Source organism: Phaenicophaeus curvirostris, chromosome 7 (assembly GCF_032191515.1).
Source record: "Phaenicophaeus curvirostris isolate KB17595 chromosome 7, BPBGC_Pcur_1.0, whole genome shotgun sequence".
Lineage (NCBI taxonomy): Eukaryota > Metazoa > Chordata > Aves > Cuculiformes > Cuculidae > Phaenicophaeus > Phaenicophaeus curvirostris.
Window position 1 is genome coordinate 37,652,539 of NC_091398.1, and position 17,122 is coordinate 37,669,660.

The 17,122-nt window shown below is 36.4% G+C and overlaps 1 protein-coding gene across 1 annotated transcript in view; it reads left to right on the forward strand.

Annotated features, from left to right (window-relative positions):
* ARHGAP15 (Rho GTPase activating protein 15) overlaps positions 1-17,122 on the forward strand; it is a 325,214-nt gene that overhangs the window by 31,600 nt on the left and 276,492 nt on the right. The window contains exon 4 of the mRNA XM_069861592.1: positions 15,314-15,388. Coding sequence (XP_069717693.1) covers positions 15,314-15,388 — 75 coding nt within the window. The remainder of the gene's footprint in view (positions 1-15,313; positions 15,389-17,122) is intronic.

Below are 17,122 nucleotides of genomic sequence, written 5' to 3' on the forward strand. Positions count from 1 at the left end.
GCTGTCCATGCCAGTGGGGGCAGGATCAACAATTTTTAAGTTACTGGGGTATGGATTTGGGGGTATTTGGATTTTTGGGGTTTTTTTTTCCAAATTTAGATTGCAACCATCATCTTTTCTTTAGAAAACTGAATATATTTATTAATGAAAAATATTTATAAGAAAAGAAGAAAGGTAACATTTTTTTCTAAAGACATAATTAATGAACCTGTTGAAAAAAAAGAGAGATTTCACATGTGTTTTACCCCAAAATTTCTCTGATTAAAATGAGAGAAAAGCCTTGGTCCAGGCAGAGAAGCCACATTTTCAGCTTTGGAGTCCATTTGTCTTAGACTCTGAACTATCAGTTGCTGAGATGTTTTTGGAAATACAAACCTCCACAAGCCATGATGGTCAGGCAAGGAAAGGGAGAAAGCAGGAAAATGGTAGAAAGTGGAAAAAAAAGTTATTTTTTCAGATAAAAGGGACTGGTTGCATGCTTCATAGGGTTAGTTTTTTCTTAATATGCAGGCATAACTCTTCCACCTTGACTTTTTTTTTTGTATTTTCCTTAGCTAAATACCTTTTTAAGGCATTTTCTACACAAACACTATTACTCTCTTCTGCTTCAGGTTTTGCCAAGAAGTGAGGGAAAGTTGCAAAGCCCACAAGGATGGAAGTTTTAGAGCTGTGTTTGTGCCCATTAATTTTCTCTTCTATGATATTTTCCCATTTTCACTCTGTTTGACATTGAGCCTGAGCTTTGTTCCTGACTTGTAGCCTATGGCAGTGGAGCAGGGAGATGAGACATCACGGAGATGTAGAGCACACATAAAAAGAGAAGATGTGTAAAAACTGAAATGACATGGCAGCTGAAGCAGCTTGTTGCTCAGCTTGGTTGCATGTTTGAGTGGAGAAAGCGAGGTAAATTGTGATATGTAAGAGAATAACTCTCGACAGGGTGTATGGTTGTAAGGTATATGGATGCTCAATCATGTGGTGAGGCAGAAGGCTAAAGGACAAGTGCCTTCAGTACCCACACAGTCTGTAGATATCTGTATGACCTACAAAACAGAGGGTGTTAAGCTCAGAAAAATATCACTTACCAAGCATATGCAAGCGATTTTAAGGAAAGAAAAGTCCAGCTATACCATTTGATTACCTCTTGATCTTTCAATAATTATTAAATGAATAAAGCTTAGGGAAAAAATTCACTATCACACACTCACTCACACCATAAATAGATGAATTCTCACAGTAGTATGAACGTAAACAAGCATTTCCACTTCCCACTGGTTATACTAAAGCACCTATTAGAGTTACATGTGCCCTTATGCTAATTTTTCTGAACGTTTAAAGCAACGGCTATCTGTGTCTGAATATGTTTGTGTAATATATCTGATGATCTTCAGGTTTGGAGTAGGATATTTTTGGGTCAGTCTCTGTGTGTTACATTTTGGGTGGGATGAGAACAGCCCTTTGTATACTGACATTAGAATATTTTAAGATTTTTATTGAGAATATTGCTTATATTCTGATATTTCTAGAGCAGCACAGAAAATAGTTTGCAAATTAGTTTCTATGGCAATGTGTAATAAATTACTGGAGGAATTATAATTTAGGAGGTTTTATCTTCCACTGTGTTCTACTTTAACACACGCACATGCTTAAATCTGCAAGAAGATACAAGCAGATATTTTAAAAATCAGCATCATGCAGTATTCCAGCTTGCCTCTGCCTTTCTGAATGTATGTGCACCTGTATAAATGAGACAAATTACCCTATGTTTGAGTTGGCAAGTTTCCTTACAGATAAAGAGGTGACTGTATAAAATGCAGTGCACTGCAAAAATCAACTTTCTTATTTTAGCATGTGGAAATTGTAGATTCCAGGTAGTTTTTTTCTTTCTGTAAGACACTGTGCTGTGCATTCATCATTTTATAAATCTATAGTCACTGAGACATATTGACTAATTGACTGTTTTTGTAATGGTACCCATTAAATAGATAGACAGGCATTTTAAGCAGTGAAAAGAAGCCAAAACAGTGTATACAATTTTCCCTGTAACATACTTCACACTGGATATTGTGTCACTGAGGGGAATCCTGCAAGTACTGCAGTGCTGGACCAAATGGATGCTTTTACTCCGTCCTGGAGTTTTCCATATTCTTTAAGTTCTGAACTCTGTGTGCAGGAATGACTTCTAGATTCTTGTTTTATCTCTGATTTTAAGAGCTAATCGCCAGCGCTTTTACAGTCACATTGCTAAGGCAATGCAGCTGTTAATAGTGATGCAGGAAAGACAGGAGGAGTCCATAAATATTGTGGGGGTTTGTTTGTTTATGCTTTAAATCCAGGCACGCTTTGCTTACAAGAAACTGATGCTCTATGCTCCACGTTATCATTGACTAATAAAACATTTAATGGCATCTACCAGTGATGCTACTTATAGAAAAATTAGCAAAATGTGGCAAAATTTTAGGAAATATAAATAAATGTCATGCTAGAGCCTTAAAGGGTTGTCTGGGGTGGTCCTTGCCTGTTGATTTCAGTCTTAAATAAATATTGGGTTGTCATGCAAATTACAAAAGGTTCAGAAAGGGCAATCATTGTGCCAATACTCCAAAAGGGAAAGTGGCATGACTCAAAATTTTATAGGCAGATTAACCTGAAGATGCCTTGGGTCAACTAATTGAAAAATTGTTGCAGGTTTTAATTAAAAAATAAACATTAGAAATATTTTTGCTGTCAATCATCATGACTGAATAAAAAAAAAAAATTAAGAAACACAAATAAAACAGTATTATTATTTGTTCAACTCTTGTTGAAAAAGACTGCCATGTTTATGAAGTAAGGTGAAAGTTTGTAAGTCACTTGACTTAATAGTATGTGACATTCTGATTAAATATTAGCAATGTGCTGTATCAGTGAAGCACACGTTAAATGGATTAAGAACTGATTAATTTATGCATTTTGGAAAGTAGTCTCTGGGGAATCATCATCAACTGGGTGAATTTTTTGAATTGTTCTCCAAGGACTAGTGCTAAGCTTGACACTAATCACTCTCTTTATCCATGATACGGAAGTAAATAGAAGAGTTCTAATAACATATTAAAGTAAAGCAAAGATTGATGGACTGGCAAATAGGTCTGGGTAAAGGCACTTGTGGAGAATGATCCGGATGGCTTAATGGTTGAAAGGGCATTTTAATTTAACCAAATATACGCACATATGGGAAACACAGAACATACTATCCCCAGAACTAGGGTCTGTATTCTGAGATTTTACTGCAAAATGCAGTTCCTCTGGGTGTTCTGGTGTCAAAAAGTTTGAGCTGCCCCTTGTGAGTGATAATGAAGAAGAGATACAGCATATATTCATGTTTTTCAGTGGCATTGTTGAAAAGGTGACTAGAATAGTGATATTAAAGTAATGAAGATTATGCAAAGGAGAGGCAAACCTAAAAATATTGGAGGTTAGGAAAATTGTCTTGCTGATGAACGACCTACAGACCTTAACATGTTTAAATTATCCTAAAGAAATTGAAAGGTAATTGATTTCATACTTGCCTACATTAAGGCACAACACTGGATACCAAATGGTTTTTTAATGTAGCAGAAAAAGGCAATACAAGATGACATGTCTGGAAGTTGGAAGCCCCCCAAAATAAAATGTGAGTTACAGTACATTTTACAAAGACTAGTGAGAAACTATCAAGAGATTAGATTCATTGTTTTTTCATGCCTGCAAATAAGAAATGGATCCCTTCCAGGGAGATATCAAACAAAAATATCCCTACCAAAGTCCAGTGCAGTTTTTATAAAATATTTATATAAACCTCTTTATATACTGTGTCATCTTGATTCCTCATCCATGTAAAGGGGTGGAGAAGAAAAGATCCAGTGGCAGGTGCTATTTGAAAACCTTCACTGGAGTGGGGATGAAAGAAGAAGAATCCCAACACATAAGTGATAAATTGAAGCCTTTTCCAGTCCTTTACATAATGTGTGCTTGTGACTTTGCTAACAGTGTGATACATATATATGTACAACACGGTGTATGTGCACTGATATATATATCCCAAATTCTGTTTTACTGTACCACTAAAGCGTCTGATAATGTCTGGCTCATTTACATTCTTGATGTGCCTTTCTTCCTCTTTTTACTGAACTTTTTTTTTAAAAAAATAATTTATTAGTATTTAGGGTTTTTTTTGATGAGTTCAAGGACTTTTCTGGCAGTGAACACTGCCTTTACATGCCATCCATATTTTGGGTGGCAGTGGATGATTCTTGTTTTATTTTGTTGAGGATTTCCTATTATGTGTAAGGAAGGTGATTTCTCTGTTGGAACAGAATGAGGAAAATCGAATAAGGGCAATTTTGAGTCTGTCTAGATGCTTCAGAAGTTTCAAACAGGACAATTTCATTTCTCCTTTTATTTATCCGCAGTACTAACTTTATATGGTTTGCTGTCAGGGAGACGCCACAAGAATAAAACCAGGAGGTTGAATGTACTCAGAAATATGTGCTTCTTACTCCTACAAGTTGTCTTCATCACGTGGACTAATTTTTGAAGTGAGCACAAAAGGGAGTGTCGTATTATTTGAAATGTTTCTTTGTCTATGAAGGGCAAATAATGAAATAATACTTAAGCAATTCAAATAAAAGCATTTTGCAATTGTTGTTGTTACTTAGCCAAGACTCACACGGATGACTCTTCCATGTTTTTCTTTGTAATCTGTATGACAGAGAATCTAATCAAGAACCTTGATGCCCACCACAAATTTGAAGAACTACTTCTGGTATTTAATAAAACCCAAAGAAACCATAACCTTTGAGTTATAGTACTTTTACTGTATCAGCAGTTTTTACTAAAAGTGCCAGGATATTTATTTCACATGAGATGAAGCCAAATTGCAAGTGGAGAACCCCAGAGCTGGGTAATGATATTAAACAATCCCTGTTGTCCTACCTGGTTTGCAGCAAGGTTGTGATTAAATATAAAACTGAGAAGCCTCAAAGGAAGAGTGAAGAAAAGTTAAGCTTTTAAATATTTTCATTCTTTTCCTAGCTGAATATCATGATATGAAATAGAATAGGAAGGAGTCATCCAGCTAATTGACCTTTGCAAAATCACCCATTTGCTTAAAAAGCTTCTTGAAGTAAATCTGTTATTATCTTGATTACTCTATTTCTTTCATGTTAGTATTTATAATGACACCTGGGAAAATCCATTTGCAAACTTTGCTTCATTCTTTCTTCTGCTGTGTATGTACTTTGGTCCTCAGAGCACTGGTAATAAGCAATACTGATTTTTTAAGAGATTACAGGTCTCAATGATGCAAGAGACTACAGTATAAGCCAACAGGGCTGGAAGAAAAAAAGGATTCATAAGATTACTCAGGTTATTAGTGCAAAGAGAAGAGAGAGTAGGTGGTAAGTTAGATGGCCATCTAGATATTATCAATCTGACAGGTATCCAAGTGGTTCTGTATTACAGTCTTTAATTTTGGTCTCTGAATAGTTTTTAATAAGATTTAGCTCTGGGGTTGTCAGCTGTGACCTGTGTTAGAAGTTATCCCTTCCAATCACATTAAAAATGTATTTTGTGAAAATTCCTGTACTGACAAATATAAAGGACTTTCCATTGCAAAACCCAATGTTTTACCTCTGCATTGCCTGCAATCAGGAACCTAAATATTAGAGAGGAGGTAGTCTAAGTCTTTTTTTTTTTTTTTCCTCTTCAGACTAAAGAAGCTGAACTAAGCCTGGAAGTCAGAGCAAAATAGTTTTTATTCAGGTTCTTTGATTTTTGTCACAGGATGTTCATAGTGACTTTTTTGGCTTGTGTTCCTTATAAATCTAATTTCGTGCTGGAGCCAGGACTTTTTCGGCACCGCTCCTGTGAAAGTTGGACACAACGATTTGTCAATATATCCAGACCAAAACAGATCAAGTAGTCACACATGAGTGATTCAGCGGAGCATGCTCAAAGACAAGACTGATGTCTCTGCACAGCAAACAATTCTCTAGGGTAGGGACAGCATACTCAAATCCAGTCACCCCAGAGTAAACAGTAACTTAGACACAGCTTAAATGTGCCTTCGAGCACAGGCTTCTACTGCTGACTAGATGAGAGCCCCAAGCCAGGCTGATCCAGCCATGCCGTAGATTTATATCTCTTTTCAGCCTGCTAGCAAATGTCTGTAATCGTTAGAGCAGTTTTGGGGTGCTCTCAGCAAGGAGAAGGGGGAGAAAAAAAGTGAAAAAAAAAAACTTGTTAGAATAATTCTGTTAACGTTTCATGAGTATTCACAACTCATTATATTTATTTTCCTTGAGTGTTTGCAAGAGTGATAGTTTGTTCACCAGAGTGTTGGTAGAAAGGAGGAGTCCTGGAAGTCTCTGTTGGAAATATTCTCTGCTTCAGAGATCTTTTTGATTTTCCTCTCCTACTTTCTTTTAAAAGTTTCAGTTGTCTAATCAAAGAGCAGAAACCATAACATGTAACTTTTCTAATGGCTCCCATACAGTGTATGAAGGACAGCTAAGAAACTAGGAATGGTGTGTAAAATTATCATGGGATTTGTATGCGCATATAAAGCTGTCCAAATAATTTCAGTTAAAATGTAGCTCATTACTTAAAATAATAGATTTATTATATGTGAATTTGATGTTAATAAAACTACATTTGGGAAGAAAATTATATTTTAATATTACAGCTTTGTCCTAAAATCTCTGCAATAAAGTTTTCTCTTGGACTCAGAGACAAGATTTTCTTCCCTACTAATTTTTTGTAAGGGTCCCTTGTTAGTAAGTAGGATTTACTCAGTTGTTATTTCAAAGGCCAGTGACACAAATTAAAATGAGTATTTGTTAAAATTACTTTTCTACTATCTACCTTTACTTGTGCCATTGTTTCCCATGGAATATTTTCTGCAGTACAGTATGCGTGGAATGTGCATTTAAGGTAAACAATTTTAGACAAGTCTAGATTTGGTTCACACGGCTTTCAGCACGATCTGCCTTTGATTTCCACACACTATGGTCACCGAGTGATGTGTGATGCCCATGGTAGTTTAAGCTAAGCTGGGTCTCAGAAGCAGGCTAGACCGAGGAGTGATACAAGCTAATCTGTGCTCTGGTTCATGTGGCCACGGCTGTGTTGGTCTGATACTTGAACCGGTTTGTTACACAGAATCGTATAGAATCACCAGGTTGGAAAAGTCCTCTGAGATCATCGTGTGCATACCTATCCTATCTGCCATATCCAACCATACCTACGTGCCACTAAACCACATCCTGAAGCACCTCATCTACCCGTCTTTTAAATACCTCTAGGGATGGTGACTCAACCACCTCCCTGGGCAGCCTCTGCCGGTGGCTGATGAAAATTTTCAAGTCAGCTGGGTACCCCTGCACTGCCATTGACAGTGTAGAGCATAGTCTGATAGAAGAATCGCTGCTATTTCCTCGTGTCGTTCCATTTAGTACTTCGCCCTCCCCCTCAGCATATTTCCCCCTCCCTCCATACTTCTGGCACATATATGTCCACAGGTGTTATTAAGTGTAGGGTAGCATGTGGTGTCCATGCTTCAGCGCTGTTGCAGAGGAAGGACTTCCTACAGGAAAAAAAATGATCACTTTCAGTATTTTGCAGGCTGCCCATCTAAGCTCATCATTGCCTGGCATCTCCACACTAAGGGCAAGGATCCAGCGAACTTGTGAGCGGGCACCATGCCATCTGAACAGATGGGCATGGAAGTAGGCAGCCAGTAGACCATGTATGTGCATCAACTGTGGGTGTTGAGGGCAAGATTCCCAGTGGAGAATGTCCAAACAGCTGTCTGGACTGAGCCAACATGCCTACGACCAAGCAAAAGTGCCATCCCTAAATCCTGCTGAGTTGGATTAACCTTCAAAAATAAAAATTGTTTCAGCAGTAGCATAAGGTGAGTTTTTGGCTTGTTTAAATCTAAAAGAAAGAATTAGGTGGGCAGGATGAAAAAATGTGCTAACGTAGAGGCCACTAGGGAGGACAGAACATTTGTTTAGGAATATTAATAGTATTTTATGCAGGGATATTTATGTAGAGTACAGCAACTCATGACTTGCAGGAGTGTGACATCAATGTTAATTATGCTTTTTCTGTTAAGACAGTCCTTTCAGGAGAGACAGAGCTTTTGAGTGCATTTTGATTGTAGAGCATGGGCTGGATGTAGTTTTGTAAAGACAATTATTTTGGATATTTTGCACGTTTACTTACTAAGTTTTACGCAATTTTGGTGTCTTTTGCTTGCCCCATACCCTGAGAATAATGTTCTGGGGTGCAATTTCAGGTCAGAGTTGCTGACACGGTTTGCCGTCATAGCTGAGTTCTCACATTTATTGTCTCTATTTTTCTAAGATCCAAAGGGGACTTGAAAAGTTAATCTATCATTACATTCTATCTGTATTAACATTTACTTTTACCTTTTATAGACATAGCACCAAAGAACACATTTTTGCAGGCATAGATGTCAGAGGCAAAGAACACTGAATTACTGACTTCTACAGTTTTGTTCCTGCTGGTTTTACTCCTTATCTCCTCCATCACTGGTGCACTATTCATCTGTAATTTTACCAAAGCACGTGATGTAGTTAAAATTAATATATTCTAATATTGTGGTGAACCAAAAGTAACAACTGCATCATGAATAGAAAAATCTTAATAGGAAACCTATAAAAATATATTATTTAATATTTTTATGTGTGGCTAGATGAATACTGCCACTGTTTGTGTGTTGCTCCATTTTGTTACAAATTATAGCTGTACCAGACAAAGCTAGTACAAATATAGATAAAGCCTTACCTTAAATGTTTTCTTGAATCGGAGTATTGTATTTAATAGAATTAAAGCATATTGAAGCTGTGAGACCACGTTCCAGTTTAATTTCCAGTTGGAAATCCTGAGGATTAGAGGCAATGCAGCTGTTGGTCCCTTTGTGATAATTTGATCCCCAGGTATGCGATTCTGAGCGACCTGCAATCAAATTCAGAGCAGCCTTAGGATTTCTTAAACTTGTATGGGTGGTAAGAACCTTTTGTGGCTGTCTTTTCTTCCACATATGATTTTGGCAAATTTCCTACTCCTAAAAACACTAAAAATGAAGCCAACTACATCAGCTGGGACTCCCTCAAAGCAAGGATCAATTGGACAAATTTCAAAGTTCATTTGAGTAGCTAAAGAGTAACAAAAGGGCTCCCACTCTAGGGAAAATCTGCTCCTGGGAAACAGCAAGCCATTGATGGAGAAAAGTAGAGAGTGCCTGATGTAGACCTCCATGTTAAAATATTAACCCAAATTGGGCATCTCCAATTTGAAGCATCCCTCCAACAATTTTGTGAAAGAAGGTGACATGCTTTCTAAGAGACCATGCTTAGTAATCAAAGTCATGATTATTTATTCTCTGATCAGAGGGAATGGGTTCAGTCCTGGATGAAATTTATACTAGGATCTGAATAATTATTTTGCTCTTATTTCACGAATGAGTGGCTAAATAAATCGAGATACTCCTGCAGAAAAAAACACCTTGGTGCTTGTCTACAGCAAGTCCTGAAGCCAGGAAGCACTCCCACATGAATAAATTGCCTTGATATAAAATACCTGCCTTCTTAGGCTTGAATAAGAAGGAGGACCCTCGGACTGTGGGAAAGGTCTATAGGATTCTGATTTATAAGGGAGCAAGAGGTCAAGGGAAATAAAACCATTATCATTATTTTCCCAGACTCTGGAGATCTGAACTGAATATAGAGGGCAGTGTGCTCAAAGGGAGACATGCAGGGAGAATGCAATGCAATCCTTTTTTTCTCTTTTTTTTCCCACCACTGACTTAAGTGTGCAGATTCTGCTGAGAGTGTCATATGTAACAAACTCAAGCCTGTAAGGACTGTGAAGTGGTTTTCTTATTAAATGATGCATAGAGAGATTATCTGGTCTGTAGGCAGCACACAAAAGCACCATCCATGCAAGTTCCTATTCCCGAGCAAAGCATTTGGTCACCTGCGTAGTAATGAGATTTGGGGGGCCTGGGGATGGAGAGCAAATGTGGGCTGGTGGGAGCAGGACTGAAACTGCACTTTATGCTTTTCTCTCCCTACAAGCCTTAGGAAAAGAAAAAAAAAAAAAGCAGAGTGAGCTAATGTCATGTTATGTTGCCTTATAGTCTCTGTTGCCTTTTCTCTAAAGAATCTCTTTAGGACAAGCACAAAGGAAAAAAAAAACACAAAAAAAACCCAAAAAACACATGTGGTTCTAATATAACCCTCTGGAGAATGCTTTTAGAAGGGTTCCAGAAGCCAGGAAGCACCAGTGGCCACAACTGTGGGCAAGAAGCCTGCTGGGATGCAGGAGCTATTCCCAAGGCTGGATGGGGTCTCAGGTTGAGCTATTGCACAGCTTTAATGCTCCAAGAGCATCCAGAGCAGTTGGTTGAGGGTGGGAGGAGGAAGGGGATTGCTCCCATTGCTTCTTGACAGCCTCCATTTCTTGAGGATGGACTGAAACCCCTTATCTGCAGAGATGACAAAAGACCATCTCTGAGTGGGGAGCCCTGTGAGATTCTCTCAGTGCATTTCACAGCAGCAGAGAAACCACATCATAGCAAAACTGTTTCCAAATAATTTCTGTAGATAATAATGGGCTTGCCGTACTGCCCAAGACTGGATCTTTCAAACAAAACATATCACTTGGAGCACAGCAGTGAGTGAAATGTTACAGGATTTTCCTTTCCCTTGCCATTGCCTAGGTGTCTTTCAAGGGATGAGGCCATTAAAATGCTGCAATACATTTTAGTCAAGATTCTCTATCTAAGCAGTTATGAGCTACCACTGCAATATGGGAGTGACTGGGAACAAACTAACCACAGACATCACTAAATCAGGTGTCACCCCTCCTTCTCTGTTGAGGGAATGGTTTTCACAGAAGTTTGTGTGACTCGTTAGTAATTTTATTGCAAACTTTCAGGCTGCCACCAGTAAGTTCGATCCTATAAAGAACTGAGTGTTCTGGCCCTGATCCAGAAAAACACTTAAGCCCATTGGAGAGTGTTTTGCTGGATCTGGTCCAGTGTGGAGCACCAGGCAGGAGCCAGCTCTCAACAGTAGGGGCTTTCTTTCCTGTTTGGGATTTTTAAAAAGGAATCTCCACATACATGATTGCAGAGCGAGTAGGATGAAAAAAAACAATAGTTAGACTCCTAAAAAGAAAGGTTAAAGCATGAACATGGTGACACCTTTTGGTAGAAATCCAAGAAAACCTCCATGAGAACCTTCTCCTTGATGGATCAATAGAGTGACTGATGGAGGAAACAGCAGGTAGATGTCATTCCAGTGTTTTTCTTCTAATGCAGAGCTCTGCTGCACCTGGTGCTGCTTCTTCGAACAAACTATAGTTTTTCCAGGCTACCTGCAGGTGACATTTGTGTGTAAATAACCTGTAGTGAATAACTTATTCGATAATCTTGGAAAGCACTTAGAAATATTTTACAATTATCTTAATTATTTAGGGACAGAAGTGAATTCAGAAAGATGTTTCAGGAAATAATTAAGTGTCTGTACTCTACACTGGAGAAGCACATCTTGGTTTTCTGAGAAATACTGGTTGGTTTTGTTAGGTTTGGTTGAAATGAAAAAGTGGTGTGCTGCTTCTCGTTGACTAGATGAATTGGATCAGAAATATGCTTGTAATAAGAAATAAAATCCAAATCAGTCGTCCAAGTCTCTTTTTAAATCAACGCCATACTATTCAAAGACCCTAGCGATGAGTTAGTGGTGATGAATTCCCACAAAAAGAAGGAGAATCTAAAGAACAAATGGGAACACAGAAAGAAATGAAATGAAATAAAATATCAGGTTATTGTATTTTACTTCATCAGTGTTAAAACAGCAGTTGTCAGATGGTTGTCCCTTCACCCTGCGATACCAGGCATACGTAATGGAGGCTTTGCCTTTGTAGAAAGGATGATGATGGATTAGTATTTAGATGCTGGAATAACTCTGGTAGGAGATGGATACCCTTTAGCGAAGGGAAGGGGAGGGAGGGGGCTGCTGAGGCTGAATTTAACAAAACCAGACTTGCCTACAGACTTGCAAGCGCTCGCAGAGTGGATTTTTAATGCTGCAGGTGACATTGTTGCTGACTGAAGAATGTTCATCAAATCAGAAAACTGCTGATAAGCTGCCTTTCCCAAAAAGGGATCTCACGAACTTCTCCTGTAAATCTTTGCCTTTCATCATACCCTGGGAGGTGAGGCAGAGGACTTGTGACAGATATTATGTAGGGTTTTCGTCAGTTTATTAGGGTGATCGAACAGAGCTATAGGGAAAAATGAATCTCAAAAGTCATCCTTTATGATCTATCTATTAAGAACTGAATAACAGAAATAATTGAGCCTACACTTCCCCTTAAATATTTTGGTACGCCAATGAAAATGTGAATATATTGAAACATGAGTGTGTTGACTGCTCTCATCCAGGTTGTTCGAAGAACATTTTGTCATTGAACTGAATATATCATAAAGGATGTGATATGACTAACTCACTCAGCAGTATTTCCAAACTGTATTTAAGACCAAATTGGTATAAGACCTGCTGGAATTTTTATAAAATCAGTTTTATTTATCAGTAATATTTATAATAATCAGTTATATTTATAAAATATTACCCTGTAATTGCTGAGTTTTTTCACGCAGTTTTGATTAATTTTTTTAAAGTTCTGTTTCTAAACCAAAAGGCTTGTAGAAAAGAGTTGGAACTTTAATAAAGATTCCACTCATTCCAATCGTAAGCCAAATATTTGGGGTGTTTTTGTAGAAGAGCTTGATCTTGGCTTGCATAGCTATGAATTTTGGTTGTATTTCTGTAACTAGATTCAGAATTTGGAGCTTCAAGACTTTCTTGTATGAGATTGCTCATTGCTGGGCTACACAGTAATCTAATTTCTTTTATTTATTCCCTATGAGAGAAACAAATTTTTAACAAAAGTGTCATATTAAATAATTGGGTATGTCTATTCTTTCTCCTTCTACACATGCAGTTTTCCTTAATATTTCTGCTTTGCACATAGTGAAGAGGTTTTTAGAGCATGATATCATCTATAACTGAAGCTTAATATTTATTTTCTCCTTTCATATTTCCTGGAAATCTTACTATTGTCTTTTTATTACACTACCACTAATAATTTGCTAGTGCTATTAAAACAGAACTTTTTACTATCTCCTTTCTTCTTTTGGTTACAGATAGATATAGTTCTTGTGATATATTCTTTATAGCATGTATCAAATATGAGCATTTCTTTTGTTAAAGCTCTGATCACTGAACCAAAGATCAGACTGAAAGCTCTGATCTGTTCTGTACACTTCACAAAGTTTCATATAGGGCCCCCACCAGGCATGTATGATTCCTGGAGAGAGCAGCTGAATGTTAAAATAGATACTGTGGAGTGGTTGTGTGTCTTGTTATCTAATTTGGATGAGTGAAAAATATATTTTAGAAGGCATCACTGGGCACTAGGCTCTGTTCTATGTTAAGGAATAATTAGGATGGGGGATCTGGGTAAGAAAGACTTTCTGTGATCTAGACCTGAATAGTCTAGTTATGTGTCTTAAACACTATAGAAACTTCAGAGTTGTCGAACAGTAAAGAAAAATTGAATTAATTTATTTTGAATTTATATACTTGCCTCTGCGTGCATTAATATTAAGTTCCATCCAAAATCTAAATAGAAAGACTGTAATCTTAGAAGTTCTCTCAATAGCATCAGCAAATCATTCTTGTTTACTCTACATGCTAATAAAACAGGAACATGACACTCTTGAAAACAAGATTGCAAAATACAGAAAATGTGGTCTGACATTTTTTTTCTCCCCAAAGGAGGGACTGCCACTAACTAAAGTATTTCTTATGAAAGCTCGATTGCTTAAGATGCAGAATATTAAGAGAGAAAAACACTTTAGGACACAGCCATGTCACCAGCTGTTACTCACCCTTAATGAAATTGTTAAGTGATATTCTTCATAAATAGGTCAGAGAAACTTTTGAATTGTAAAGAATGTTTTATCTCTTTCTTTGAAATGTTTGTATTGAATTTAGAACTGGTAATTCATTAAGCTCATTAGCTCTGACTAGGAGAGTAGAGCAATATCTAGGATATAGATTTCGAGGCTTAAAAATGTTAGTGCTTACAAATAAACATGAAAGCAATGTGTGGAGGAAAAATATGGGATCATAATATGTTTAACTGTTTTTTTGAGCATGGCCCTCTGGATTAATTAAGAACATTTTCTATATTCAGACACTTAAATATAAACAGAATACATTATGACTTTCAGTTAACTCTGTTTTAAGAGGGAAAAAGAGTATGCATTATGATGAATATGGTGAAAAGTAGTTGAAACAACATTTTGTTGGCTTTGTTTGCTTTTTCTCTTCAGTTAAAAGAGGAGATTATCAATGAATTTCACAGGATCCCACATCCAAAATATATTATTCTTGACAGATATCGAATTTAAACAGTAGAAGGTTTTTATTTAAATAATATATATGCACACATACATCTGGACGACCTGTTCTTTGTTGCAGATTTGTAAGGTAGTAAAATGCTGTTGATTTCTGCCAAACGCTTGATTCATGATGAAGCTTTCATTTAATCTTAATAATTTACAGCATAATATAATCTAGTAATTTCCCACAGTCAAGTCACAAATAGTTATTCTTTACTCTTCCTGGAAAAGAAGGAACTGGAGGAAATAAAGGACTCATCCTTGGGAAAAGCTGCAGAATCAGAGTCCACTGTTGCTGGAGCCTTCTAGTCATGGAGAGTTTACAAAAAGCTTTTAAAAGAGTTTAAATGTATTGGATTTATCATGTGCATTTTCCTGTATTTTCTGATTTCTCCATTGATTTGCTTTCTAGCCTTGAACTTGTAATTATCATCTTTCCCATTCCTGTAACATGGGTTTAAGATCACCTAAGTAGTTAAGCAATTTTTTGAGATTCCTGATGGAAAAGTCATAATTTAAAATGATTATTTTCAGTTGGTTAATTTTTAGGTAAACTCCCTAATATAACAATGCAAAGAAATACTTTCACACCAGAGATGTTTAGAGTCTAGTAGCTCTACATTTCAAATACTCAGAGCTCAGTAGAATACCAGTTTTCGTAGAAATGCAGCACTGAAAGAAGCCAAGTTTCCAAAACTGTCCAGTGCCTGTCCAGGAATAAATTTGTTGGTCCATCTTTACCGACATATATTTGAATCCTTTCTAAATTTAAATCCTTGAATTGTTTTTTAGGTAAATCGTCATAGAAGAAATCATTCCCAACATAACTTAACACTTGCAGACATCATTAGTACACAGGACCACACGGTAAGCAATCACTCTGTAGAACTGATAAATAACTTATTATTTTAGAAGTTTATAATATAAATGTTACACAAGTGTTACTAAAGAATAAATACATGAGGTTTTGGATGCCTCAAGATGTGAAGGGATTTGAGGGACTTAGATTAATCAATAAAAAGAATAATTTTAAAGATACAAAGCAATTTATATAGCTTGACTTTGCTGATAAATCAGTTGTACTAGGCTGACGTTTCATGACATTTCAATGTTAATGCTTGGTATAAAGGAATGTGAATGCGACCACGTTTTTATCCTGTCTTTGTCCATATTAATGTGTTCATAATATTATTTTTAAAAGTAGAAGTTTAACACAATTATTCTTAACATTAAAATATTTCTAGGGAGAATGAGAAGCATAGAGGTTTTTCTATTTAAAAATGAATATGCAGATACATATTCATCAAATAAATGTTGGTATCAGTAGTACTTTTACCTACAAAAACTTTTGAGTATTAGGTAGGTTCCCAAACTCTGAATTCTTCTATTTTTTTAAAAAAATAGATATAGAAACTATATGTGATATAGCAATAATTACTTTTCCTCATAGTTTCAAATACTGTTAACTAATGACAGTTTTTAATCCTTTAGAAACTTAAATATTTACACATATGTACTCTCATCTTCAATAGTCTTTTAAAAAGCTAATAATAATAACCCAAATGTAACCCCATACACAATAATTCCATGGTTTTTATTTCTATGCTCATTCTTCAGGGCATTTTAGGTCATTTTCTCAACCTTCCATATGTTGAAAAGGTGCAGGAAGGGCAGCATCTTAACAACCAATGATGATATTTATTGAGACAGAAACAACAGAGCATATTATTAAAATATATTTGGTATTCTTTTAAAACTAGTATAATACATTCACAGATGTGTTGTAAGTTGATCTTGAGGTGTCTTGGAAATATTTTCTTGAAAACACATAGTACAAAAAAAGGAGATATTAACAGATGTTAAACAAAGAGAATATAGCACCCTAAACCGAGGTTGTGAAAATTTTGGGGTTATCTTAGAAACCTTTATATTTGTCTTTGTAGTACAATTGTTTTGTTATTCCATAAGTATATGGTATACTAATAACAGAGAAAATGGTGTATATTATCAATTAATGACTATGCTATCAATTAAAAACATCACCTGTATTAATTCAGTTAAAGAAATATATGTGAAGGTTACTTTGCAATCAGAGGTCGCATATTAAATGATGATATTTTATCTTTTAGGTGCTTAATTTTGGGCTGTTTAATTTAAAACAAATGGATTTGACCTATGTGATGTATATCAGATTATGTTATGCGCCCAGCATTTGTTACTGGATTTGATATTTTAGCTCAAGACAATTATAAGAAAATATGACTGAGCAGCATCATTTTCATCTGGAAGCACATCTGAGTTTAAACCTCCTGAAACATGAGGTTAGAGATAGTTCAGATCAGATGCTGAAAATCCTATTTGTCTTAAGTTTTGGATTGGTTAAAATAACAGTTTGAGAAGGATGGTTGGTAAACTTTGAAAGCATGAGGTTTTGGGTCTGATTCAGAGAAGCAATCAACAGCTTGAATGGCTAGCCAATTCTCCTCCCAATTTCTGTTTCCAGATGGATAGAGATATTAAAAAGAATAACCTTTCTCATATGTTATTTGGAAGCTCTGGCCCTGGCCAAGCATCAGAAGTTTCATGCTACAAAAATGAAAG